A 27,048-nucleotide genomic window follows, 5' to 3' on the forward strand; every position below is an offset into this window, starting at 1 on the left:
TTGTGAAGGGTCGAGCAGGTTGTTGTCTTCCAGGAAGGTGGTCAGCTGTTTGTTGACGGTCTTTTCTATTACCTTGGCTGGGAAAGGTAGAAGAGAGATGGGGCGGAAGTTTTTCAGGTCGCTTGGGTCAGCCGTAGGTTTCTTTAGTAGGGCGTTGACTTCAGCGTGCTTCCAGCATTCGGGGAAGGTAGCAGAAGAAAAAGAAGAGTTGATGACGGTCTGGAGGTGCGGGGCGATGATGTCGTCGGCTTTGTTAAAGATGAAGTGCGGGCAGGGGTCCGAAGGGGCGCCGGAGTGGATAGAGTTCATGATGGATTTGGTTTCTTCCGTGTTGATGTGGGTCCAGTTGTTGAGGGTGATGTCCGGGGAAGCGGGTTCAGTGGTGTATGGTTGGGTCTGGTGTCCGAAGCGGTCGTGGAGGTCGCTGATCTTGCGATGGAAGAAAGTGGCGAGGGATTCGCACAAATCCTGTGAGGGCGTGACGGCGTTGGCGCTGGCGCTGGGGTTGGAGAACTCTTTGACGATGCTGAAGAGTTCTCTGCTGTTGTGGCTGTTTTTGTCTAGTCTGTCGGTGAAAAAGTTCCTTTTGGCAGTGCGGATCAGGTGGTGGTGTTCGCGTGTAGCGTTCTTGAGGGCGGTCATGTTGTCAGCGGTGTGGTCCTTGCGCCAGGCCTTCTCAAGGGCACGACAAGTTTTCTTTGATTCTTTGAGGGTGTCAGAGAACCAGAGAGGTTTTTTGGTGTTGGTCTGTCGATGCGTGCGTTTGAGGGGAGCAAGGTTGTCAGCGCAGTTGGAGATCCAGTTTGTGAGGTTGAGAGCTGCGTCGTTGGGGTCGGTGGTGAGGGTGGGTTGGTTGGCGGCGAGAGCGGAGAAGAGTTGCTCTTCAGGGATCTTGTTCCACTGTCGACGAGGGATGGGTTGAGTGCGGAGGTGGGAGGTCTCGCGTCGGAATGTGAAGTGGACGCAGCTGTGGTCGGTCCAGTGTAGGGCAGAGGTGTGGCTGAAGAAGACGTGTTTGCTGGCGGAGAAGATAGGGTCGAGCGTGTGTCCGGCGATGTGGGTGGCGGTGTTCACCAGTTGTTTGAGGCCGAGGTTGGCGAGGTTGTCGAGCAGGGTGGTGGTGTTGGGGTCGTTGTTTTGTTCCAGATGGAAGTTGAGGTCGCCTAGAAGGATGTAGTCCGGTGAGGCGAGGGCGTGCGGGGAGATGAAGTCGGTGATGGCGTCGCTGAAAGAGGCGCGAGGTCCGGGAGGACGGTAGACGAGGGATCCTCTGAGGGTGGTCCTTGGGTCGGTGCGAATCTGAAAATGCAGGTGTTCAGCGGCGAGGGGGGGGTCTTCGGTGGAGGTGGTGACGCTGATGGAGACCAGCAGCTCAGGGCCGGTCAGGTGCAGAGGTCAAAGTGGTGCCCAAAACGCATAGGTTTCAATGGAGAAGGGGGTGCCCCGGTTCCAGGTAAGTACCTGCGACTTCGGAGGGCAGACCAGGGGGGTTTTGTAGGGCACCGGGGGGGACACAAGTCAGCACAGAACGTACACCCTCAGCGGCACGGGGCGGCCGGGTGCAGAGTGAAAACAGCCGTCGGGTTTGTAATAGGTTTCAATGGGAGACTCAGGGGTCTCTTCAGCGAAACAGGCAGGCAAGGGGGGGGACTCCTCGGGGTAGCCACCACCTGGGCAAGGGAGAGGGCCACCAGGGGGTCGCTCCTGCACTGGAAGTCAGATCCTTCAGGACCTGGGGGCTGCAGGTGCAGTGTCTTTACCAGGTGTCGGGTTCTTGGAATCAGGCAGTCGCAGTCAGGGGGAGCCTCTGGATTCCCTCTGCAGGCATCGCTGGGAGGGCTCAGGGGGGTCAACTCTGGCTACTCACAGGGTCGCAGTCGATGGGGAGTCCTCCCTGTAGTGTTGTTTCTCCGCAGGTCGAGCCGGGGGCGTCGGGTGCAGAGTGGAAAGTCTCACGCTTCCGGTGGGAAACGTGGAGTCCTTTTAAAGTTGTTTCTTCGTTGCAAGTTTTGGTTTCTTTGGAACAGGGCCTCTGTCCTCTGGAGTTCTTGGTCCTTTTAGATGCAGGGTAGTCCTCTGAGGCTTCAGAGGTCGCTGGACCCTGGGGAGCGCGTCGCTGTTGCAGTTTCTCTTGAAGTGGGGAGACAGGCCGGTAGGGCTGGGGCCAAAGCAGTTGGTGTCTCCGTCTTCTCTGCAGGGCTTGAGGTCAGCAGTCCTTCTTCGTCTTAGGTTGCAGGAATCTATATTCCTAGGTTCTGGGGGCCCCTAAATACTCGATTTAGGGGTGTGTTTAGGTCTGGGGGGTTAGTAGCCAATGGCTACTAACCCTGAGGGTGGCTACACCCTCTTTGTGCCTCCTCCCTAAGGGGAGGGGGGCACATCCCTAATCCTATTGGGGGAATCCTCCATCTGCAAGATGGAGGATTTCTAAAAGTCAGAGTCACCTCAGCTCAGGGCACCTTAGGGGTTTTCCTGCTTGTTTTTCATTATCTCCTCCAGCCTTGCCGCCAAAAGTGGGGCCGTGGCCGGAGGGGGCGGGCATCTCCACTAGCTGGAATGCCCTGTGGTGCTGTAACTAAGGGGATGAGCCTTTGAGGCTCACTGCCAGGTGTTACAGCTCCTGCAGGGGGAGGTGAGAAGCACCTCCACCCAGTACAGGCTTTGTTACTAGCCACAGAGTGACAAAGGCACTCTCCCCATGTGGCCAGCAACATGTCTGGAGTGTGCCAGGCTGGTAAAACTAGTCACCGCACACTGGAAGTCGGGTATGTTTTCAGGGGGTATCTTTAACATGCCCTCTGGGGTGTATTTCACAATAAAATGTACACTGGCATCAGTGTGCATTTATTGTGCTGAGAAGTTTGATACCAAACTTCCCAGTTTTCAGTGTAGCCATTATGGTGCTGTGGAGTTTGTGTATGACAGACTCCCAGACCATATACTCTTATGGCTACCCTGCACTTACAATGTCTAAGGTTTTGTTTAGACACTGTAGGGGCATAGTGCTCATGCACTTATGCCCTCACCCATGGTATAGTGCACCCTGCCTTAGGGCTGTAAGGCCTGCTAGAGGGGTGACTTATCTATGCCTGGGGCAGTGTAGTGTGAGGTTGGCATGGCACCCTGAGGGGAGTGCCATGTCGACTTAGTCATTTTCTCCCCACCAGCACACACAAGCTGGCAAGCAGTGTGTCTGTGCTGAGTGAGGGGTCCCCAGGGTGGCATAAGACATGCTGCAGCTCTTAGAGACCTTCCCTGGTATCAGGGGTACCAGTTACAAGGGACTTACCTGAATGCCAGGGTGTGCCAATTGTGGAGACAAAGGTACAGGTTAGGGAACGAACACTGGTGCTGGGGCCTGGTTAGCAGGACTCAGCACACTTTCAAATCATAACTTGGCATCAGCAAAGGCAAAAAGTCAGGGGGTAACCATGCCAAGGAGGCATTTCCTTACAACGTATTAATTGCTCTTATAATCTCTCAAATTCACAATCCAGGGATAGTTTACGTAAAACATTCACATACTCATCCACACTCCCATTTGCTACTTGCTTGCTCTGGAAAAGTTTGTAGCTGACTATGCCTATACAAACATTTGATGCAAAATACTTGTCAAAAGACTCAATAGTTTTTTCAAAGACATTGACTTTACCACCATTTAGAGTTGGCGGTAATTGTTCAAATACCTTTAAACCCATAGGCCCGCTGCATGAAGGAATATGTTTTTTTTTATTAGGAGCCATTTTACCATCAATGTCAATGGTGCTTAAGTAACAGAGAAAAGAGGATTTCCAATCAGGCCATTTCATGCATGGTTCTCCACCAGCAGGCCAAAATGCTTGTGGTGGTGTAAGGAATCATTTTTAGCACTCATGACTGCAACAGTATGCAAAGTATCCATCTTCACTAAAACAAAGCTCCCCAGCAATTGAAGCAAAAGATCACAAAACACTTCAATAAAACTGTTCACATATAGTGAATATGGAAATGATAAATAAATCAAGGTGTGCACATCACTGTAGAAGTGCAAGAAATGGTGACCATCAAGTTATGCGAGTAGATCAGTCAGTACCTTCTCCAGTCTACTGGGTGCAGAAGTGGTGTGAACATCCGTAAATGTGGAAAAGATGAAAGGTAATTCCAGGAAAGTACTCTCTTTTTTGGCATGGTTACCCCCACTTTTTGCCTGCTATCAGTGTGCTTAGACTGTTTTCACTGGGATCTTGCTAACCAGGACCCCAGTGACTGTGCTCTCTCCCTCCAAATGTGGTTACCTTGGACCTTTGTGCCCTCCACAATTGGCATACTGGTGTCCCCTTATAAGTCCCTAGTATGTGGTATTTGGGTACCCAGGGCATTGGGACACCAGGGGTCCCCAATGGGCTGCAGCATGTATTATGTACCCATGGGAGCCCATGCAAAATGTGTCCGCAGGCCTGCCATTGCAGTCTGTGTGAAAAGGTGCATGCACCCTTTCACCACAGCTCACTACACCAGGTCACTGAAAGTCACCCCTATAGTAGGCCCTTCCAGCCCAAAGAGCTGGGTGCAGGTTCCTGTGTGTGAGGGCACCCCTGCATGAGCAGAGGTGCCCCTACGAACTCCAGTTCCAATGCACTGGACTTCGCAAGTGCAGGGAAGCCATTTTACCCATGTACTAGTCACAGGTCCACTATACCTGTGTCCAGCTACATAATGGTAACTCCCAACCTGGGCATGTTGGGTGTCAAACATGTCAGAATCATACCCCAATACTAATGCCACTATTGGTGGCATGCCTCCATTCACTCTGGGGGCTCCAAAGAGGACCCACCAGTATTGTTCCTACCAGTCTTCTAGGGTTTGCTGGGCAGGCCGTGCTGCTGCCAACCCTCAGACAGGATTCTGCCCTCCTGCTGCTTGACCAGCTCGGGCAGGGGAAGGCAGAACAAAGGATTTCCTGTGGAAGAGGGAGGCAACAAAGCTGGGGAGGAGTAGCCTCCACAAGCTACTGGTTTGCTTTGAAGGGCGCATTTAGTGCTCTACTCACATAAGCCTGTTTGCACCAGTCCAGGCACCCCGGGTCCCTGCCCTGGCATGAAACTGGGCAAAGGAAAGGGGAGTACCACTACCCTGTCCATCAACACCCCTGGGGTGGTGCACAGAGCTCCTTCAGGTGGCCACTTGATTCTGCTATCTTGAAAACAAGATGTGCAGAAGCCCCTGGGAGCATCTGAGTGGCCAGGTCATGCAGGTGATGTCAGTGACCACCTCTGATAGGTGGTCACCATGTAAAGAGATCAACGCCCCTCTGAAGGCTATTTAGGGACTCCCTTGCGGGTGGGTCCCCAGATTCGGCATGCAAGACTCCACCAGGACTCCTCTGCCTCAATCTCTTCTGCTCCTGGCCACCGGAACCACAACTGGACACTTCAAGAACTGACAAGACTGCAACACCCAAGACGATCTTGCCCTCCAACATTGTTTTACCCAGCTCCTTCCAGCAACTACAACATTTCCACAGCTGTGCATCCTCTGGGGTTGGCAAGACTTCAGCTGCACCAAGAAGCGTGATGGAATCTCCCTTGGAGTGAAGGAGTCTGGCTGCGTGATTCTGCCCTCCTCTAAAACTGAAGGGTCCTGCAAAACAGGTGGTGGTCTGGAGTGGTCCCCTTGGTCCTCTCTGCCCTCCGTCCATTTTGGGAGATGGTGAGCCCTTGCCTCTCCTTACAGGACAGTACCATTGTACACTTCAACTCTTGCAGCAACCAAAGCTTGTTGACTCCTGATCCAAGGGATCTTCAGGCTCCGAGTAGCCCCAGCCTCCAGCACCTCATACTTCCAAGGACAGTCTCCTCTCTGCTGCTCCAGCAACGTGGGACTCCTCTCCATGTGCGCTGATTGGACCTCACTGCAACTTACCGTGCCTGCTGCCAGTGGGTTGCCTGTGGGGGCTGCTTCTGCTTGCTCTCCCGACTGCCGAGGGTCAGCCCGGACTCCCTCCAAGGATCAAGTCACCTGGACCTTGCTGGCTCTCTTCAGCCTTGCAACTCTTCTTGTGCGCCAACTTGCACATGCCAAGGCTTGTTAGTGGTCCTTCTGACCACTGACCGACTGCAACCCGGTGACTGACTGACGTGGGACATCATCTGCATGGCCCTCGACTTCCCTGCAGTTCCTGGGCTCCACAGCTGATCTTCTACCTCCCCCATTGATGTGGATCTTCATCCACAGAAGAGTGGATAATGGCTCCTGCCCCATCTGAGCACTCCATCATGGACTGAACTCAGTCCCCTTCTTTTACAGGTCCTCTTCTTTCAGAATCCAGCTTTGGGTTCCTCTGGTCTGGTCCTGTTCTTGCAAAGTTCCTTTTATAAGTCTTCTTGTTAGTCCTTGGGAAGACCAGGTACTTACCTCTGCTCTCCTGGTTGCTGGGGGTCACTTAAGTACTCACCTCTTGGAGTGCTGTGTTCTCCCAGCTCCCCTCTAATGACTCCATATACTTGGTTGGGGGATTTTACTTCCCATTCCACTATTCTAGTCTATGGTTTGGCCCTACCCTAGGTCCCAGCTATTTTCTATAGTTTCTTGCCAATGCTTGTTGTTTCCTATGCTAATTCCTAATTATTACTCTCTCTATATATAGTGTGTTCTTACCTCCAGTTGGGGGACTGCCTATAAGTAATCTAGTTCAGTGCTACTTTAATAAAGTACCTTTATTGTTGTAACACTGTGTGGTTCCTTTCAGGTGTGATAAGTTGCAGTATGACTGCTGTGGCATTGCAAGTGCTTTACACTCCTCCTAGATAAGTCTTGGCTGCTCATCCACAGCTACCTCTAGAGAGCCCTTGCTTCATAGACACTGTCTACATTCACTAATAGGGATTGCCTGGATCTGCTATAAGGGGCCAACACCATATGTGGCTACCACACACCAGGCCAGCTTCCCACAGTAATAATATTTTTTTATAATAATTCAGGTGTGCGCATCACTGTATGATTAAAATCTACAATGCGAGTCTTGAATAATGAAAGAATACTCACACACATATAATGCGAGGTATGCATGTCATCGTGAAGACTGGGCATGCACAAAAGCTAAGGTAATGTGTGCATGTCACCGTTAATTAGGATTGTACAGAAGGATCCTTGAAATGACCACAGAGTTCTTAAATACAAGGTGTCCACATCTCTGCAGAGTAGGGAGCGCAATATGTTCTCCAATAGTCAAGGAATCCTTGAAAATGGCCACAGAGTTCTTAAATACCAGATGAGCACATGACCACAGGGTAGCGCCTATGCTCCGCAATGCCAGTGGTCACAGAGCCTTCTCAATATGGCATTACAGGTTTGCGGTAGAGACAATGCCCCAACAGTGGTGCTGACATGCAGAATGGGGCAAGCACTAGAATTCAATGACGAAATCGCTCCAAGGAGGGCAGCTCGTGCAATCTCACACTTCACTTTAACTGGGAGTCAAAATTTATGAAATCTAAGAAAATGTGACTGCAGCGGACGCTTGCCACCTGCTTTCTTAGCACGTTAATCTGGCACCAACATAAGGTAGAGTAGTGACTGAACGGAAACACTGTTCAATAATGTAAATCTCTGCATGCAGTTCCTCTATGAACACCTTGCTAAAGATAGGAACACCGTGGGTCCCTTGTCGCCATATGTGTAATGTCACCTCCAACAATGAGAGGAGTCCCACAGGTAAGTAGGTATTGTAGGAAAGCAGGCAGCACAGTCTACTCTTCATCCAGTAAGTAATTACAACTTCAATCCCCTACATTTCTAGAAGCCCCCTGCCCACAGTGACAGTTCCCTTAATACAAAGGAGTGAGCATTACAATGTTAAAGCATAACAGTAAAAGAATGCAAATCCTATGGAAGGCTGTTGTGATCTAATGTGCATTCTGTTACCGTGGTAATGGATAGAACGGGGGTTCTCTGTCAGTGGCAGTTGCGGCTGGCTGGTTATGGGAGCTTCACGTTAAACAGAGCGGTCTCGCAATAAAGAAAACCATTTGAAATATCAATGCTTCAGTGTGATTGCAACATAATTTGGCAACGACGGAGCACCAGCACAGCCATCATTTCATTCTCTGTTTCAATGTATAGCACACGCTAATGTGAGTTTTCTTTTATTTTCAACTGCCTCGTTGTGTGTGTGAAGGGAGCAGCATTGGCGTGTGAAGGCAACAGCATTAGCGTGTGGAATCAGCAGCGGTAACAGTTCTTCACTTAAGTTAAACTTGGCTATTTCATCGTGGACTCAGCGCGAGCACTGCAATGTGTGCTCAGTGTAAACAGCACCTCAGCGCTTGCGCCTGTGCGCGAATCTGACGCTTTACGCTTTCTCATGCGTATCATTCATGTAATAGAAACTAACAAAGGATTAACACGCTGAGGCTCGCAAAAACATTTCCATGACAACTTAGCTTGTATGTGTCAAGTAGACAATCGTTTTAGTTCTGAAGGCATTCAATCGATGTTAAATGAATACAACTCACTGCACTGAAATATATTTTGAGAAATACAAAGTAGTTGAGTAAGAGATTTATAGAAATAAATAAAGAATAATATATATTTTTTGTTTGGTAACCTTCTGGCCATGGATACCTCAATTTCACCACTTCCATCAATTTGTACCTCATTCTGGGATACCCTCAATAGAATGGGAAGGATGGATAGATATTTTTGACAACTATTTGGAAGCACTACATGGTCAAGAATTTAGCTCTAAGAGGAAAAAAAGCAATATTATTGAACTTGTTAGGAAAAGAGGGGCAAAATATCTTCAAATGTTTGCCAATTGCAACGAGTGATTCAGAGCAAGTTATCGAAGACGAATTTGTGGAGGCAAATGTAAATCAGATTCTCTAAAAGTACAAATATAGTCATGAGACGTTATAAGTCTTATACACAGCCTCAAAGGGAAGGTGAATCCATTGATGATTTTGTAACACAATTAAGAAAGTTATCTATCAAATGCAAATTTGGAGCAATGATGGATGAAATGATCAGAGACCAATTGGTGGCACAATGTAAAATTAAAAAAACATTCAGGAGAGACTTTGGGCTATGAGGGATCCGTCTTTAAAGGATGTAATCGAAGTGGCTCAAGTTATCGAAGAATCAAACTATTGCATGCGTGAGATCAACAGAAAAGATATTAAGGAAGAAACTCAAGTCTCTCCAGTAAGTGCAGATGCTGCTGTTATGGTGCAGAAAAAGAGCAATTATCAAGCCGCGAAATATGGTGCTCTCGCTAAACCTTTGTACAAAGTTTGCAGCAAATGAGGGAGCCCATATCACAACGCTGACTGTAGTAATTGTTATACCATAGGTAAGGAGTGCAGAAATTGTGGTCGCAAAGGTCACTTTGTCAGGATGTGTGAAGATAAGAGAGTAAAGAAAGGAAAAGTAGCAGTGTTATCAGAAGAAGTCTCTGAAACATCAGATTTGATGGTGAATAGAGTTTTATGTGCAGGGGAACAAATCAAATTGCTTGGAAGGAAAAATAGACCAAAAGCGCTTTTCACAATTTAAAGGAAAGACGTAGAATTGATGATCGATTCAGGGTCATTGTACACTATAATTCCTAAGAACATGTTCAACTTTGTGTGGCCACATGTGCGATTGTTACCTGAAGATATCAACCCAGGGGGTTACCAAGGTGAAAAGATTGAAATAATTGGATATATGTTAACAGATATACAGTTTAAAGATCTGCATATAAAAGGGAAGGGCTATGTTGCAAAAACGGGTCCTCCAATTTTTGGGCTGGTTCCATCAATATGATTTGAATAGTGTGATAAGGCAACGTGCGTCTGAACAAATAATGGTGGTGGAGAACAAGTCATGTGAAGATATATTACTGGAACAACAAAGTGTTTTCAGGGAAGAAATGGGAGTTGAAGGGGTACATACACAAATGAAGAGAGGGGCAATTCCTGCCCAGTATAAGCTGAGGAGAGTTCCTATAGCAGTAAGAGGAGAAGTGAAAAGTTTGCTTAAAGAAATGCTACATAATTGGATAATTGAGCCAGTGGAAACATCGGAATGGATTTCTCCAGTAGTCATCACTAAGAAAAGCGATGGAAATGTAAGGTTCTGTGTTGACTTAAGAAATTTGAACCAGAATATTGTAACAGACACTTTTTTTTCGTTGCCAAACATTACTGAGTTGATTTTGTTATTAAATGGAGCTAGATTTGTTTCTAAAATTGATCTAAAGCATGCTTACCATCAAATACGTCTTCATGAAGAATCTAAGCATTTGATAGCATTCATCACAATGGAGGGCACGTACCACTTTTTGAGGATGCCTTTTGTTTTGTCATCAGCAGCAAGCTTTTTTCAGAGGATGATGGAAGAACTATTCCAAGACATGGATAATGTTATATACTTCCAAGATGACATACTAGTCTTCGGAGATAGCATGGAAAAGCACAATAGTACATTTAGTCTTGCGTTAAGAAAGACAGTTGGGGCTGGTATGACTGTTCCAAAGGAGAAATGTAAATTTTTGGTTAAGGAAATAGACTACTTGGGACACACGTTGGCAGCCAATTGTGTAAAACCTAAAAGAGACTTGTTGAATGCCATAAGTTCTGCACCAAAACCCATGGACAAGGACCAAATTCATAATTTTTTGGGTTTAGCTGAATTTTACTCGAAGTTCAACAAAGACTTTTCCATTAAAACTGAAAATTTGAAAATACTATTGAGGAAAGGTCAAAACTTTATCTGGAATGATGAGCAGGAAGAATGCTTTTGCCAAATCAAAAATGACATATGTCAGGCAGGCATACTTACCCCGTTTGATACCAAAAAGAACACTATACTGACTATTGATGCTAGTGCAATTGGATTAGGTGTGGTGTTATCGCAATTACACGGAACACAGGAAAAAACTGTAGCTTTTGCTTCTCGCACTTTGACTGCCACGGAACGTCATAATGCAGTAATAGAGAGAAGCATTAGCGGCTGCATGGGGTTTGGAATATTTTAGAACTTATATTTGGGGTACAAATGTCATTCTACGTTCTGATCACAAACCGCTTTTGAAGATTTTGTCCCCTGGGGGAGCTGGGAAAGGTTCGGCAAGGTTGGCGTCACATTTACAGGAATATAACTACTGTATTGAATTTATTCCTGGATGGAAGAATTCTCTAGCCAATTGTTTGTCTTGCATGCCTGTTGATTGGAGGAGTGTAGATTAATGAAATGTTCAAAGAGGAGACCATGAAGATGCTGTGGCTAGTGTGGGAGAGGTGTTGTCTGGGATGTATGGCACTGTAAGTGAGGCAGAATGGTCTACGGCAATGTCTAAAGATGAAGTTCTCAAACAGATTATAGAAATGATAAGACATGGTGTGAGAAGGGAGAGTGCTACACCGAGTTCTGTAAGACCTTTTTATAAAATGATTGATGAGTTGTCGGAGATAAATGCACGAATTGTGATGTGCGGTGATAAAATAATTCCCCCAATTGGTGTTCACAAGGTTTTGTTTGATGTGGCTCATGAAGGCCATTTAGGTCAGACTGCTACAAAAAAAAGGTTGCACATGGATTATTGGTGGCCAGCAATGGATAGCGATATTGTGGAATGGGTTGAGCGGTGCATTGAGTGCAAAGAATGTGAGAAAAGATTGAAGGTGGGTTCTCGTAGTGAAGGGAGCAATATTCAAGATCCTGGTATGCCCTGGCACAGTGTTTGTATGGACTTCATTGGACCAATGTCATGGTTACTTTCTAGGAAACGGTATGCCATGGTACTGGTAGATGTTAACACCAGGTGGTTGGTTGTCAAATTTATGACGGAAATCTCTTCTAAGAAAACTATAGCAATGTTCCGTAAAGTTTTTATGGAGGAGGGTTTTCCAAGAGAATTAATAACTGACAATGGTACACAATTGACCTCAAATGAGATGCAGGAGTTTTTGCTTTCTTGTGGCATTAGACATTCACGCACTGCGTTGTATAATCCACAAGCAAATGGCATTGTAGAAAGGGCTAATCGCATGATTAAGGGTGCTTTACAGCTGTCAGTCACTAATGATAAGTATGTGGAAAGTTTGATATATGATTTAGTATGGGCGTATCGTATCACTTTAAATTCAAGCACTAAGGAAATACTTTTTATGAAGATGAGAGCTAGGTCGCCTGCTACTAAATTGAATCCTTCATGGATGCAGAACCTGTTAGAAGGAAATTGTGATAAGATAAGTACCAACAAAGACATTCAGAATAGTGATAAAGAAATAATTCAACCAGGTGATTGGGTAAAGGTAAAGGATGGATGTATTAAGAGAGGTGTTGGAAGATTTAGAGGGCTGTTTCAAGTAAAAGAGGTTCATAGATGGCACATAATATTGAGAAATGGCGAATGTTGGAATTTGAAGAGGGTTGCCAAATATGGAAAAGAAGGTTTATTCAGGGATTCACTTGACAAGAATGTTCGCAATGGATTATGATGATGAGAGATGAGGATTTGTTGGGAAGCAAAGATGAGTTCAAAAATAATATAAGAGGAATGCAGGTTGGTGGTCATTGTTCAGATGATAGTATCTGTGAAGGATTACATACTTCAAGTCTGACTCCTTTTGTTAGCAAATTGTCTAGTGGAACCACCAGAGTGAGGAAACCTCCTAAATATTTATTAGATTACGTGCAATGAATTAAGCATTGTTATTCATAGTACCGTGTTTCATGTTAGGGTATTTTAGTGTTTTAAACATATATATTTATTTGATTATTTGTTTTTTGTTTGCTCTTATTATTTATAGTTTTGTTTTTCTCAAAACTTTCTTCTGTGTATATTTTCAATTTAAAGGAGGAGGATGTGTTGTGATCTAATGTGCATACTGTTACTGTGGTAATGGACAGAACGGGTGTTCTCTGCCAGTGACAGTTGCGGCTGGCTGGTGATGGGAGCTTCACGTTAAACAGAGAGGTCTCACAATAAAGAAAACCATCTGAAATATCTATGCTTCAGTGTGATTACAACAAAGGCACCTGCAAGACACATGACATAACAGTTGGGCTCCAGGGTGAGACTATAAGCGAAGGCGTGCTGGTGAGCCTTTAAGAGAGGCATTTGTTTTTGGGTCAAGCAGGAACTGAAAACAAGAGAACCCCTAGCATTCCTCTCCCCGTCCAACCCCTCTAAGTTTCTGTTTAAGACCAAAGCGTACAGAATGTGGGCACCGCTGAACGTGTCCCAGTATTGTCAAACTGCACCAGCCCACCAGCAGCATATTTCACTCCAGCCATCTCTATGCAGGTCAATAATAACTGCCGGATCCGAGATCAAACTGGATCCCATCCTTTCCCATAACAATTTGGTGAAGATTATGAACAACAGACAGTTAATCTCAGATGCATGGTCTGCCTCAATTAGAAATGGACACATGATCATTTCTTCAAAGGTCCTTTGTGAGGTCACAACCAAACGCGAATCTAGAAGAGGTGACTCATGATTCTGCAGTACCAGGCCCTCAGAGGGATGCAGAACTAGGCTGTGGTATGTGGTTGTGTGCTTGGGCTGCCTTGTCATCCCTTGAGGTGATGTCATTGTCAGCTACGTCCCTGGTTATATTGTGAATGCCACCTACTCTGGGTGGCTGTAGGTGGTGGCGGTCGAGAAGGAACAGGGCTGGGCAGAGCTCACAGAGGGGCCAATTAATACGACATAGCTTTAAATCTCTATTTAAAAATACATTTATGTTCAAACTACATTGAACTGCGACTTGCTCGAGAACCAGTCACAGCCTCTCAACCCTCTGTTCTACATTTTGATAAATTATTTGTGGCTTCACACTGATCTGGTACATGGCTAGGCGCTCTTGCCCACTGTACAGGATGCACTATTATGAAACAGAGAACTATACTATCAAAAATGCCAGTGGAACAAACACGATAACATAAGTATGATGTATTATGGTAATCGTACCCGTGTCTCACTATCATCATTTCATAGGTCTGTATGATTTTGTCAAGAAAAACCTTGACAGGCTGAACATTATGTTTCTTGCAGCAAATATGAGCGTCTTCCAGAAAAACCTAAAAGGAAAACCAAAGAAACTTTCAGAGATCTGCTTTCTTCAATAAAACATAAAAGTCACATTCTTACGGTGATTATGTAAAGTAACAGAGAGAAAGAGAGGAAGGGAGAGAGGTAGGGAGTAACAGAAAGAGAGACAGAGAGAGAAAGCATCCGAGAGCTACAGACGGAAATAGAGATGGGGTAAGAGAGAGAGAGAAAGAAAGAAGAGATACGAGAATGATAGTGGGAGAGAAGGGACTGGACAGCGACAGATAGTCAGGGATAGATAGAGACAGAAAGAGAGAGTGTGTGTCTGTGTGGGTGTGATTGCCTGCATGTCTTATTTCTCTATAACCTCGGATTCTTGTGAGGCGTCTAATAATGTAGTTCACACTAATACAGCAAGAGGTGTTTTGCTTTAAGTATGTACTACAGTTAGATATTGTGTTTCTATAATTAGAATCCATGGGGCCCTAGTCTCAAAGAGCACGCCTTCTGCCTTCTTTTTAAAAACCAGAACATATTGTGGAGTCACCAAGGGCCATATGTACGAACACATTTTCCCATAGACACGGAATGGGCAGAACTGCTTGCTACATCTGGCCCCAAGTTATTAAAGTTGCAGACCCACTGGTCAAGGATCGTAAGACGTTAATTGAGGTAACCTTGTGCAGAAAATATTCATCACAATTAGTAAATAATGCCAAAATATGTTCGCAATGTGTAAATCAATGATAATGCCAATAGAGCTAAGACAAAAATAAACTAAATGACTCACCTTATAGTCCGCTTCAGGCAGCTGGATGCCTGGGAATAAATCACTTGTTATGCCATTAAAGAGGGGTATGTCATGTGACAAAAACTTGGGCTCGTTCACATCTTTAATTGATCGAAGAAGCTGAAAGCAGTGGAGGAAAATAAAGCTATTGATAAATATGTAAATAACAAGAATAAAATGCAGTTCGAAAAGCGTATTGTGCAATGCTATTGACTTGGAAATGAGTTCCCATACCTACCTCCCCAGGATCTTCCTCAAAAATTATTTTAAAACACCCCCTATTAGGAGTAGACTTCCTAAAATTGAAACCAATGCACTATGGATCTATCTCCCAAAAATAAGAAAAAGCTGCTAGGGGTTCTCAATGGACAAAATGTAGAAATTATTTATTATTCAGTGACTCGCATCCTTCTGAAGGTGATTAAGAAAATCTCCTTGTGGTAAAACAGATCAATTACTACAAAGTGCAAACCCTGAAATCTCCTCGCTTTTTTATACAATTAGCAGAAATCGTGGCCTTAATCTTGGACGCGAAGCAGCAAGAACAGGGAAGATCTCACTTACTTTTACAATAGCGTAAATAGTATTTCTCCTTCCTAACAAATGTGAACACTTTATTGATCCTCCTTCCGAGTTCAAGTTTGGCAGATTAGCTAACCATAGAAACGGGTGATGGAGTGATTTGCTCAGGGTCCCAAAATATGGTCAACTCATAGGCTAAATTTACTACTCAGGTTTTCTGGCCCCACAGTTGGCAACTTAGGCAAACACCATGTGTTGTGCATTAGCAGAAAACCTGGTTTCCGAAGACATCTTTGGAAATAATGACTCAGAAACTGATTCACAGAATCAGAGTCTATGTCATATGTTCTGTTGTGTTATGTGAATATCTCTGTGGGAATTTATGCATGCAAGTACATTTTTAATTGGAACATTCCATTATTATGGTGGATTTTCAGACAATGCACAGCGCACAGAACAAGCCCAAAATCAGTACTCACAGGAATGTTACATAACCATTCCGAGCCTTGAAACACTCATAAAACTAATTCAAAAAGTAAGTATATTTCCAGGATGGCTATGGAATGGGACATGAAACAGGATCTAGGATAATGAGTTTCCCCAAATGTATCTTTCTTTTGAAAATAAAAAGAAGATATTCAGTATTCTAGTGCATGGTTCTGTTAAACTTACTCTTGTAGAATGTAAAACCTATGAACAATCTGCAAGAGTAATGATGAGGGTGGGGGAGTGTTGTTTGGAATGTATGTAAATGTGCCCTGGGGACTGATTTGAATCTTGTAAAAGTCAGTTAGTAACATGCACAAATGGTAGGTATATGGCTATGATTCATACATTTTAGACTTTTACAGGATTGCCAACTAGCCCCTTAGCCACTATACCAAGTGCTGAATTTCTTAACAGCAGAAAACTATCAGAATCCATTGGATGAAATCTGAAAGTATGAAGACAACATTAGACATCATGTGCTTTACACATCTCTCCCTGCAGCATGAGATTGTTAATTTGTTTTCCTGGTAAATACGCTCATTAGTAACCTGTTATTTCCATATGTATTACAAATCAGTCATTTAAAAATATTGACCTTCATTCATAAAGCCCTAAATGGCTGCATTATGGTGAGAAAGGGTTTCTGTGACATTGCGCTAACACATCTTGTTAACTATATGTAATATTACTGGTTTTCTACCTCACTACTTCGTTTTCTGTATATACCAGTAATAAAGTCAAACAGGTAATAAAGGCACCGAGCCATAACTCACAATGCACCACTATTCTAAAAGCACTCACAGGACAGTGTACATAATATACAAATCTCTAAGCTTCATTCCCTGCACTACAAGGATTGGCCTCCAAATGGGATCCATTGTGCAAGGCCAACAACGGATCCCATAAGAGTTCAGACAAGTTTGGATGTCGTCCATCAGAGCAGATGAGGAGCGAGTGGTCTGGGAAAAGGAAAATCATATCAGCAAGCAAGAAATATTTTTTAAGTAAAATTTAGATTCAAACAATTTTTTGGGAAAAACTAAGATTTACAGAACAGAAAGGTGGGGACATGATCTGAGAATTTTTGATCTGGAGCAAGCCCCATCATTGTTTTCTTAAATCAGGAAAAAACACACAATACACAAAACTGTACAGTAACAAACCCAGGGCCTGATTTATTGTTTGGCAGACGGGATATCTGTCACGTTTGTGATGGATATCCCGTCTGCCGTATTACGATGACCATATGATATAATGAGATAGTAATACGGCACACATGCTAAAACGTGTTGGTGAACCTTGAGGTTGCTAATAGAACTGATGTAAAAGTCCAAGCTTCTCTAAGTCATTTGGGGTTATTTGGAGAAGACTAACAAGAACTAAAAAAAGATTGCAGAATCAGGCTGGAGTATATCAGAAAGAAAGTACTCCTCCAAAAGTTGAAAAATATGCCCATTAAAGATCCATGTTAACCTCACCATGACGGTGTTTAGAGTCAAAGTAGAAAGATCACCGCTGGGCCAGAGGAGAGCTCTACATTTGGCAAACTGCAGCCCATTAGCATGGGAGACCTAATGTCCTCCACCACCTTGACACTACCTTTTGCCAAAGACTACATCTGGCCTCATGTCTCCCCTTTTAGAAATTTGTGCTGAAGTGCTTCCTAAGTGCAGGGCTTATAAGGTTAGAATTTATATTGTTGATGATTTTACTTCTACTAGGAAGTGTGTAATTTTGTGTTGGGGTAATTACTGGTCACTTTAAAACAAGAATGTGCAATGTAATTGCCTTCATTTCCAGATGAAATGGATCGAAGTCCTTGAACATTTAATCTTGCTGGTTGCGATATTACTTTACCAAGAATTTACATCTTGGGGAAGATCAAACTAGTTTTTAAAGCAGTATGTGGATCACAGGGTCCGTTTTCTGTTCCATTTAGGATCATACTCAGGGGGTCATTAATTTTATTCCTGTTTTTCCAGCCAGGAAGTAGAATATTCAAGTGAAAATGAAATACAGTAGAAAAGAGCTTCTTTGTCTGTTTAAAAATGATGACAGTGAATCACAAAGGTGATAAATACAGCAATGCTATGACTGCAAGTCTAGTAGGTGGAAGTATATAAATGTGGAACACAATGAAAGGAAGAGCGAAAATGTGCTGAACATTAACTGTATCATAGAGAGTATGTGACTGAGGAATGGAAACTCAGAGTGAAAAAACATTTACCCAGAAAAGGTGACACCTGCACTTGACAGGTCAACGTACAGACCAAACAAGCATGAAAGTAAAGATACTGAGTCTATTGATTTTTAAGACAATGCACAAAGTGGTGTCTATGGCTGTCGTTGAAATCAGGATTTTACTTACTTTTCGTTTTGGGTGCAAACGCCCATTTGTTCCTGGAACATGATCCTAAGTAGGGTGTTGTTTGCCCAAGAGGCTATGGTAAATGCTATTTATCCATGCACAAATCAATTACCCTAAGCTATTTGTCCACAGGTTTACAGCACATAACTCCTGACATCAGCCTTGTTGACAAACAGCATGAAATTCCAATCTGTGCACCCTGCAACATGTTCTTTGGTGCACCAATCAGAATTTCTCGCAATTGGCAAACAGGATTCTTGCCTGGTTTTACTTGTGGGTATGAAGCACTGAGTACATAATTTGTATATCAGCAAGTAGTACATATGCGGTATGCACATGGGCAACTACTGCCTGATGTGGAATCCTGTTTCAAGTGTAAATGGGAGTTTTCTCCTCAAACCAGTCCTTCTGTAGATACATCATGTTACCTTTTAATGTGAGCAATGCCCCCATGTTCAATTCTGATGTGAGGTACCACAAATTTTAAACAATTCATGCATTCTTGTATAAGGTTTGTGCAATTTCCAAAAACAGTTTCACAAATTTGCGCTGGCCTTAGTATCCAGGTACTCTACTCTCTAGGAGCTTCATTAATTTTTTGGTGGCATTGCTGCTGAGACCGCCAATAAGTTTGGGGTGAGTCTGCCGTCAAGCCGGTGGCCTCACCCCATGCGTATTATGATGTTTCCACCGGGCTGACCGGCAGAAACATCCCAATAGAAAGTACGCATTCTGAGGGTGCTGGCAGGGGCCCTCTGTGGCCCCCAGCACTGACTTTCTCTGCCATAAAAAGACTGGTGGAACATGAAGTTGTGATCAGCACTCCAGTGCCGAACTTCGCACCCCCGTGGCTGACCATGACTTCGACCACCGACAACCCGTCGGGGTACCTCATTCGGGCGGAGGCAGCGGTCTCCTGGCGGTCCAACCACCAGGATCATAATCTGGAGATGGGACCACCAGGAATGTGGTGATCCGACCGCCACTGCGAGTTTAGCAGACCATGGACTGCCAAACTCGTAATGAGGCCCTAAGTCTTAAAAAAAACTACTATTTTAAATTTCTAGTTTCCTTGAAACATGGAGCTTGACCAATAATATTTTAAATATTTTCTTTTTGACAGTAAGTGAGAGCTATAAACATATTTTTTATAGGCACAGGGATTTCTCTTTCTCTTATAACAGTTCAAAATACTCAGTACAATTTGAAAAATACTCACAAGTATATCTTCATTCTCATTTGGAAATTTAAGCTTCAGGTTTCCAGCAGCTATTAACACAGCTTTCACTGCACGCATACCGTAGTCATAGTGGAACTGAGATGAAAGTTGTTCTGAGCAAAGCCTGTAGGTCATTACTATCTTCACTGACATCGGTTTGGCACGAAGAAATCCATAGGAGTACAAAGATATCTCCGCTATCAAAGCATAATTAGGAACCATCATTGCCACAGTGCGGAACAGAACCTGCAACACAATTTATAAGGACCAAGCAGGCTTAATATGTGTTTCTTAAAGCAGATCTAAGACAGCAATGCTCATCGAAATGTAATGCTCTCAAGGAAGAGAAAGGAAAAAAAATACAAATACATTTGTAATTATTAAATATGATTTAGAACTACAAATTTGGGCTCCATCCCTTAAATTTATTACATTTTTGTTCTACTGTAGCAACCAAGCGCATATTGTATAAAGTAGGTTTGCAATTGAATAAAAATATTTTCTAATTAAAAAATAATTTAAACAAGTAATTTCAACACTTTTGCACTAAAGAACAAGTTACTTACCTTCGGTAACACCTTATTTGGAAGACACTTCTAGCTGCAAATTCCTCAACTTTGATAGATACCCAAGCCACATCCTCCTGGCCATGGGGTGCGGACAAGTTTCAAAACTAGGAAGTCCTGCAGGATGGAACATGCAAAAGGACTCTACTGTCCAGGCGGTAGTGTTTGGCAAACTTGTGCAGGGACACCCTGGCTGCTGCCTGGCAGATGTCCAGGACTGGGTTTCCACGAGCTAACGCCGTGGTCGCACCTCTCCCTCTGGTGGAATGGGCCATTAAGCCCACAGGAGGCTACTTTTTAGACAGGGCATATCAGATCTTGACACAGAGAATGACCCAGCAAGAACTGGTTTACTTCTGTACTGCCCAACCTTTTTTCACTTCAACATATCCCACAAAGAGTTGGTTGTGCACCCAAAAGTCTTTTGTGCAGTCAAGGTAGAGTGACAATGCTCTTTTTGGGTACAGACGGTGGAGTCGCGCCTCTTCTTTAGAGGGATGTGGAGGAGCGTAAAAGGTGGGGTGACAGATTGTCCCAAATAGAATGGGGTCACCACTTTCGGGAGAAAAGAGACCCGGGTGGGAAGCACCACTTTGTCAGGGAACACAGTAAGATAGGGAGGCTTGTATGATAAAACCTGCAGCTCACTCACCGTCCAGACAGATGTTATTGCAACTAAGAAGGCTGACTTGATGATAAGTAACCAGACGAGACAATTGTGTAGTGGGTCAAAAGGAGCACACATGATGTACATGAGAACCAGGTTCAGGTCCCACTGAGGCATGCTGAAGGATGATGAAGGAAACACACGTGCAAGCCCTTTCAAAAACCTATTTACAATAGGGGACTTAAACAAAGAGGGTTGGTTAGGCAGCTGCAGGAAGGTGGACAGAGAAGAGAGATAACCCTTAAGAGTGCCCTAAGCAGAGCACTGCTAGGCAAGGGTAAGAATGAAGAGAAGAATGTCAGAAAGAGAGTCAGAAAGAGGGTCAATAGACTTTTCTGTACAATGTTTTATACATTTTTGCCAAAGGCAGGTGTATACCGTTTTGGTGGAGTGACACCTGGCCACCAAGATAACTTTACAGACATCGGGAGGAAGGTCAAAAGCTATCAACTAGTGCCGCTTAATCTCCATGCAAGGAGGTGGATCGTTGACAGGTTAAGGAGGAGGACCCTCCCCTACTGCTGCGAAAGAAGATCCTCCCGAGGGGGCAGTCTGATCGTTGCACATCTTCAGGATGCCAGACTCTCCGTGTCCAGTCCAGAGCCGCAGGAATGGCCTAGGCCCGTTCATTCTTGATCTTCTTGAGAACTCTGGGCAGAAAAGGTATGGGCGGAAAGGAGGCCTGAACTCCACCCAAGTCGAAAAGCATCTGTGCGAAAGCCACCTTGGAATCTACAAAGCGCAAAACTGCTGACACTGGGTGGAGGTAAGCAGATCTAACCAAGGCTCTACACACTGTTGTAAGAGTCTTTGGGACACCCCTGAATGGAGAAGCCACTTGTGATCCGCTAGGCATCAACAGCTGAATTTGTCTGCCCTGGAGTTCAGAGAACCTGCCAGATGTTGAACCACCAGGGCTATGCCCTGCTGTTTCAGCCATGTCCAGTGCCTCTTGACAAAGTGTCCACGACCCCAATCCGCCCTGCTTGTTGCAGCACCACATGGCAATGGTGTTGTCTGTAAACACCTGCACCAACATCCCCTTGACAGAAGGAAGAAATGCCTTCAATGCTGGCCGGATGACATGGTGCTCCAACAAAATTATGTGGACTCCGGATTCCGCTGGAGACCAGAGTCCTCCAATCTCCAGCTCTCCCAGATGGCCGCCCTGTTCCAGGAGTGACACATCTGTCACTACTGTCAGATCTGGTTGGGGAAGGGAGAGGAGTCTGCCTTTGACTCAATCGCAGTTCGTCTGCCACCACGTAGTTCCTTTGTGGTTCCTTCCGAGATCTGGCTTATGTTGGAGAGATTCCCCCGATGCTGTCCCCAATGGAATCTCAGGTTCCACTGCAGAGCAGGCACATGCCATCTGGCATGATTCATCAGCAGGGTGCAGGAGGTCATGAGGCCCAGGAGCCTCAGTCATTCTCGCTGAAATCCAGGACAGAGGATCTAACATCCGTATCATAACCTGACTATCTGAGACTCACTGCTCGGGAGGTTAAGCCCAAAACTGTAGTGTATCCAGAACAGCTCCAATGAAAAGAAGCATCTGAGAACAAGTCAGGTGTGACTTTGGCACAGTGATAGTGAACCCCAGGGAATGCATGAGGTCCACAGTAGTCTGAAGGTGGGAGACGACAGCCTGGGGCGTACCCGCCTTCAACAACCAGTTGTCGAGGTAGGGGAAGACTGAAACCTCTAACCTGTGCTGATGAGCAGCGACCATCCTCATCACCTTGGTGAACACCTGAGGTGCACTGGTAAGGCCAGAGGGGAGCACAGAAAACTGAAAGTGCTTGTGGCCTATCTTGGACAGCAGGTAACGCCTGTGGCAAGCAGGATAGGGATGTGAAAATACACATTCTGCAAGTCCAATGCTACCAGCCAGTCTTCGTGGTCTAGGGCAGACAAGACCTGAGCCAAAGTGAGCATCTTAAATTTCTCCTTTTTGAGGAGGAGATTGACGGTTCGCTGGTTTAGAATAAGGTGAAGACCCTTGTTCTTTTTGGGAATCAGAAAGTAGTGGGAATAACAACCACTGCCTACTTCCTCTCAGAGCAGAGACAGGTGATCCTCCACTACCGCTTCTTCTGCTAGCGGTATAAGGTGAGGGAAAGATTGAAAAGGGAGGGAGTAGCCTCTCCGAAAGATCTGCAAGACCCATTTGTCCAATGTGATGGACTGCCAGTGGAGGAGATGATGTTGAATTCTCCCTTCAACGGGGAACCCATGGTCTTGCAAAACCATACTAGCAGAGCTTAGAGGCTGCAGTTGCCTGGGGGTGGGGTTGGTGGCAAACGACTCCTGCGTACCAGACCCACAGGGTCAGAATGCACCACACCCACATCCTCGCACAGCTTGGGAAGCTTGCACAGGATGGTAGCAGACACGGGGTTGGCGCAGTGGCATTCCCCTTCCATAGTTATGAAAGGGGCAAAAGGGAGACTGGAGGCAAGTTATCACTGAACAGCCCAAGTACTTGGCCGTAGCCTGCAAGTCCTTGAAGCGCTCCAGCACCGAGTCTGCTTTCTCTTCGAAGAAAGAAATATGCCCATATAAAGGCATGTCCATGTGGTCAGCCTGGAAATCCCCAGATGTTCTCAGCGAGGCATGGTGCCATAAGGCCACTGTCGATGAAACCACTCTGTCCAGTGAGTCAGTTGTGTCAAAATCACACCTAATAGTGAACTCCCATCCCTCACTGTTTGGGACAGGGTGGCCTGGACCTCATTCAGAACCTGTGGCAGCACTTGCACAAATGTATCCCACAAGGTATGGGAATAATGGCCCAACAGGCATGTGGGGTTCACTGACCACAATACTAGGCTGGCGGAAGAAAACATTTTTTTGCCTAAGCTATCTAGCCTCTTGGATTCCCTGTCCAGAGGAGCAGGAGGCATCATGCCATGGAAAGTTGAGGCTTGGATTACCAAGCTCTCAAGGGTGGGGTGTTGTGTGAGGAAACTAGTATCACCCAGGGCAGGGTGATGGCAGCAGGCAATTGTCCTGTTCACAGGAGGCCCTGTGCTGGGCTTGAAGCAAGTTTCCCAGCAGGGCATCAGTCAGTGCTTTATTAAAGTCCAGCAGGGGTTTGGATGAGGAAGCCTGAGGCTGAAGCACTTCCGTCAAGAGGTTAGGCTTGACCTCCACAGAGGGAAGTTCAAGATCTGCTGCCCTCTTCACCACCACTGACTAAGATGCTCCCTCCTCTGTTGCCATTGTGCGGGAAGTGAGCAAGCCAGTACCTGGGGAGGTGTCCAGTCCACTGGTATCTCCTAGTTACTCATACCAGTCCAATGAAGTTGGCATCTCAAGCTGGTATTCTAAAGGATCCAGTGACCCCTCCAACCATTTCCTCATGCCTGGCTGCTCAAGAAAACACTCAGGCAAGAACCTAAGACCAATGGGTCCTGCTGGTGCCATAATCAGCGTTGATCGACACCGTTGTGACTCCGAGTCGTCAGGAATGAGAATGGGGCTGATGTCACCAGTTTGTGCAGGCGGCACTGGGAGCATCAGGATCAGTGCTGGAGAAGTTTGTGTTGGCACAAATGGCGTTGATACGGATCCAAGATTGGATCCATGAGACCCTATCAGAGCCAAGGCTAGAGCTGTTGCCGCAAAACCTGTTGGGGCCTCCTCTGACCCCGCGGGGCCCAAAGGCATACCAGAGCCCTCTGCCAGCTCAAACACAAAGCCCACAGCCCTCTATATGTCTTCTAACTGAGCGGTGGTAGCTCCAGCTCCGGGACATGGGGGAGGCACGAAGTCAGACCTGGCAAAGGGTCTGCAAAACTGTGCAGTCGAAGTCTGTTTGGACTGCTTCTTCTTGTGCCTCCCCGCATATCCAGAGGACCTTGAGTACGATCAAGAGGACGTGGGGCTCCTGGAGCATTTCCACAACCTTCACCTCAATCGGGACCAAGATCTTTGAGGAGTTGAGCTTCCTGCTGTCGATCGCCGGGCCTCAAGCAGCTTAAGGGACCGCTCCCTCAAAGTTTTCGTTTCCATGGGCCAGCAGTCTAAGCATGACTTTGAATCATGGTCATGCTCGAGACATCATAAACAGACCAGATGGGGGTCTGTAACCGACATGGCGCAGTGACATGCACCACACAGCTTGAAACCTGCCTTCCTAGAAGACATTCCTTCAACACACTTACAAAAATAGTCAAAAAGAGACAGAGGGGTAGCTATTCTCCAGATTAGCACTAACTGGCACAGAAAGAAAAGAACTGATGTCTGGGTGTCTTGATGGTGCCTATATAGGTGACCACAACATCACTTCCAGCTCTGGCGCCGACAATGTCGCACAGAACCGAATGAAGCCACGCAATGCCTCACAGGGGTACTGCTCATTCAAAAGTTTTCAGATCCAGTATGACGCCTGGGATATTCAAAGGTAAGGAATCTGCAGCTAGAAGTCTCTATCAGAGTAAGTACACTATTTTTAGTTCTTATAGAGAATCACATAAGACATCCAAATACCTAATTTCTCATACAAAAAAGAAATAAAATAAGTGCTTGAAATATATACCTTTTTGAGCTCGTATTGATCCTTATTGGCTCAGGTGTTACATGATAATCCAGTAATCAGTTATCAATCACGTTCTAAAACAACATTAAGTAAGATTTAACATTTCAACTACTAGAACACACACTGCCCTTCGGATCAATTCTTCACTGAAAATAATCTTGCCTCCAGTTTCCATCCTTTTGAACAGCGAACTAGTCGGAGAAGAAATTAAAAGTATATCTAACATTGGATGCCACTAGTTGCCATAATGTCCTAGTTGGAAACAGTGTGTGGTATGAGAACTGAAGAAGAGGTGTATTTGAGGAGGTCCTGCTGTGAACTGATATCACACAAAGCCTAGCTCAATCATATGCCATTTTTCCCAATCATCTCTGAACAGTGGGAGGCTGTCGTCATTTTAAATGTGCATCAAAGCAATGTAATAGCCAGAATGATGGGTGTTGAGGTAAATATTAAAGTATTAAAAGAACAGTAATTTGCCATTGCAGTGCCAATCACAGTATTCATAAATTCTGTAATTACTGTTTTGTTTGTGTGCAAAAAAGTAAGATGCAATGCCATGCGTGTCATAAGAAGGTGAGGTGAAATTGCAATAGTACCACAAAACGACCAAGACTGGCTTTCGGGTAGCACATGCACAAAAGAAACACCAATCCTCACAGGCAATACATGTACAGGTATCTGGAGATGCAAGAAGAACCACATGAAGACAAAATACATAGAAGCACACAAACTCACACATGTATCCTTGGCAAGTTGTTTCCTCTCATGTGTGAGACAGTCAGCCAGCCCATGGATTTTAGGTAAGGTAAAGGATGAAATTCGTAATACATTTTTATAACAATTTAAGCAAAGTTACTAGTTCCAAAGTGCAAAGCTGAAGGTGTCTCACTAGATAAGGATCACCTACCAGCTATGCCTATGCAAAACGCCATACAAAAATGGATGGGTAGATTTTTTTGCATTTTACAACACAAATAAATAGTCAAACTAATTTGTTACACACAATCTTTTAAATGTGGCAATTTTGCTGCTCAATCAAAAAGTTTATATTTTATCATTAGAAACTGTATTTCAACTAAAACTGTGAACAAATGGAGATTGTGGCAGCCTGACGACTAACTTATGCAAAGAATGGATTTCTTTCTACACAATGAGGACAGCAACAACAGAAACCACACTGGCATAACGCAATACTTAAACAATTTTCTTGAAGCATGATGCGTACATTCACCATACCTCACCCAACTACAAAGCTTTTGTAGGAATTTAGAATATTATTTGAAGGGGTGAGAACCCACCTCAAATAATAATCACAATCCTTGTCTAGGGGAAGCACAACAGTCACTAAATACACCTGCTCCAAGACCCAGTAGCTATGGCACAGAGCAGCCATCATTAATTTAGAGGCAATGAGTAAAGTATTTACACAATAATCAAACAGCAGTAAAGTGAAGACAAAACACAAGAAAATTCCAAATCAATTGAGAAAGCTAGAAAATATTTTAATAAATCAAAAGTCACCAAAATAGACAAACATCCAACTAGAAGAACCAGAGATATTACTTTTTAAAGTAGGATCTAAAAATATGACAAAAAAGCACTAAACATCAAACGCAGGCAGCTGGTCACACTGGACCAAGACAAGGGTAAGATTTGAGGCCAACTGTGATGGAGCACAGGTCCGATACGAGGGTCAGGTTCATCCTGGTGACAAAGTTACATTCTCACTTCGAAACCTTTATGGAGGTAGAAAGTCTTCAGCAGAACCAGGTAGCCAACTGGATTCAAGAAAGGGCTCTACAACAATGGGAGGGACCGAGCAAGGTCTCAAAGTCTATTAGAGGCTGCTGAACACTGAGCC

At 44.9% G+C, this 27,048-nt stretch overlaps 1 protein-coding gene across 1 annotated transcript in view; it reads right to left on the reverse strand.

Moving 5' to 3' along the window:
* Positions 1-27,048, reverse strand: part of DNAH12 (dynein axonemal heavy chain 12) — a 937,015-nt gene that overhangs the window by 596,348 nt on the left and 313,619 nt on the right. Inside the window, exons 28-30 of the mRNA XM_069206470.1 lie at positions 19,409-19,654; positions 14,811-14,930; positions 13,940-14,049 (exon numbers count right to left, since the gene is read on the reverse strand). Of these exons, the coding sequence (XP_069062571.1) occupies positions 13,940-14,049; positions 14,811-14,930; positions 19,409-19,654 (476 nt within the window). The remainder of the gene's footprint in view (positions 1-13,939; positions 14,050-14,810; positions 14,931-19,408; positions 19,655-27,048) is intronic.

This window comes from Pleurodeles waltl, chromosome 9 (assembly GCF_031143425.1).
Source record: "Pleurodeles waltl isolate 20211129_DDA chromosome 9, aPleWal1.hap1.20221129, whole genome shotgun sequence".
NCBI classification, from domain to species: Eukaryota; Metazoa; Chordata; class Amphibia; order Caudata; family Salamandridae; genus Pleurodeles; species Pleurodeles waltl.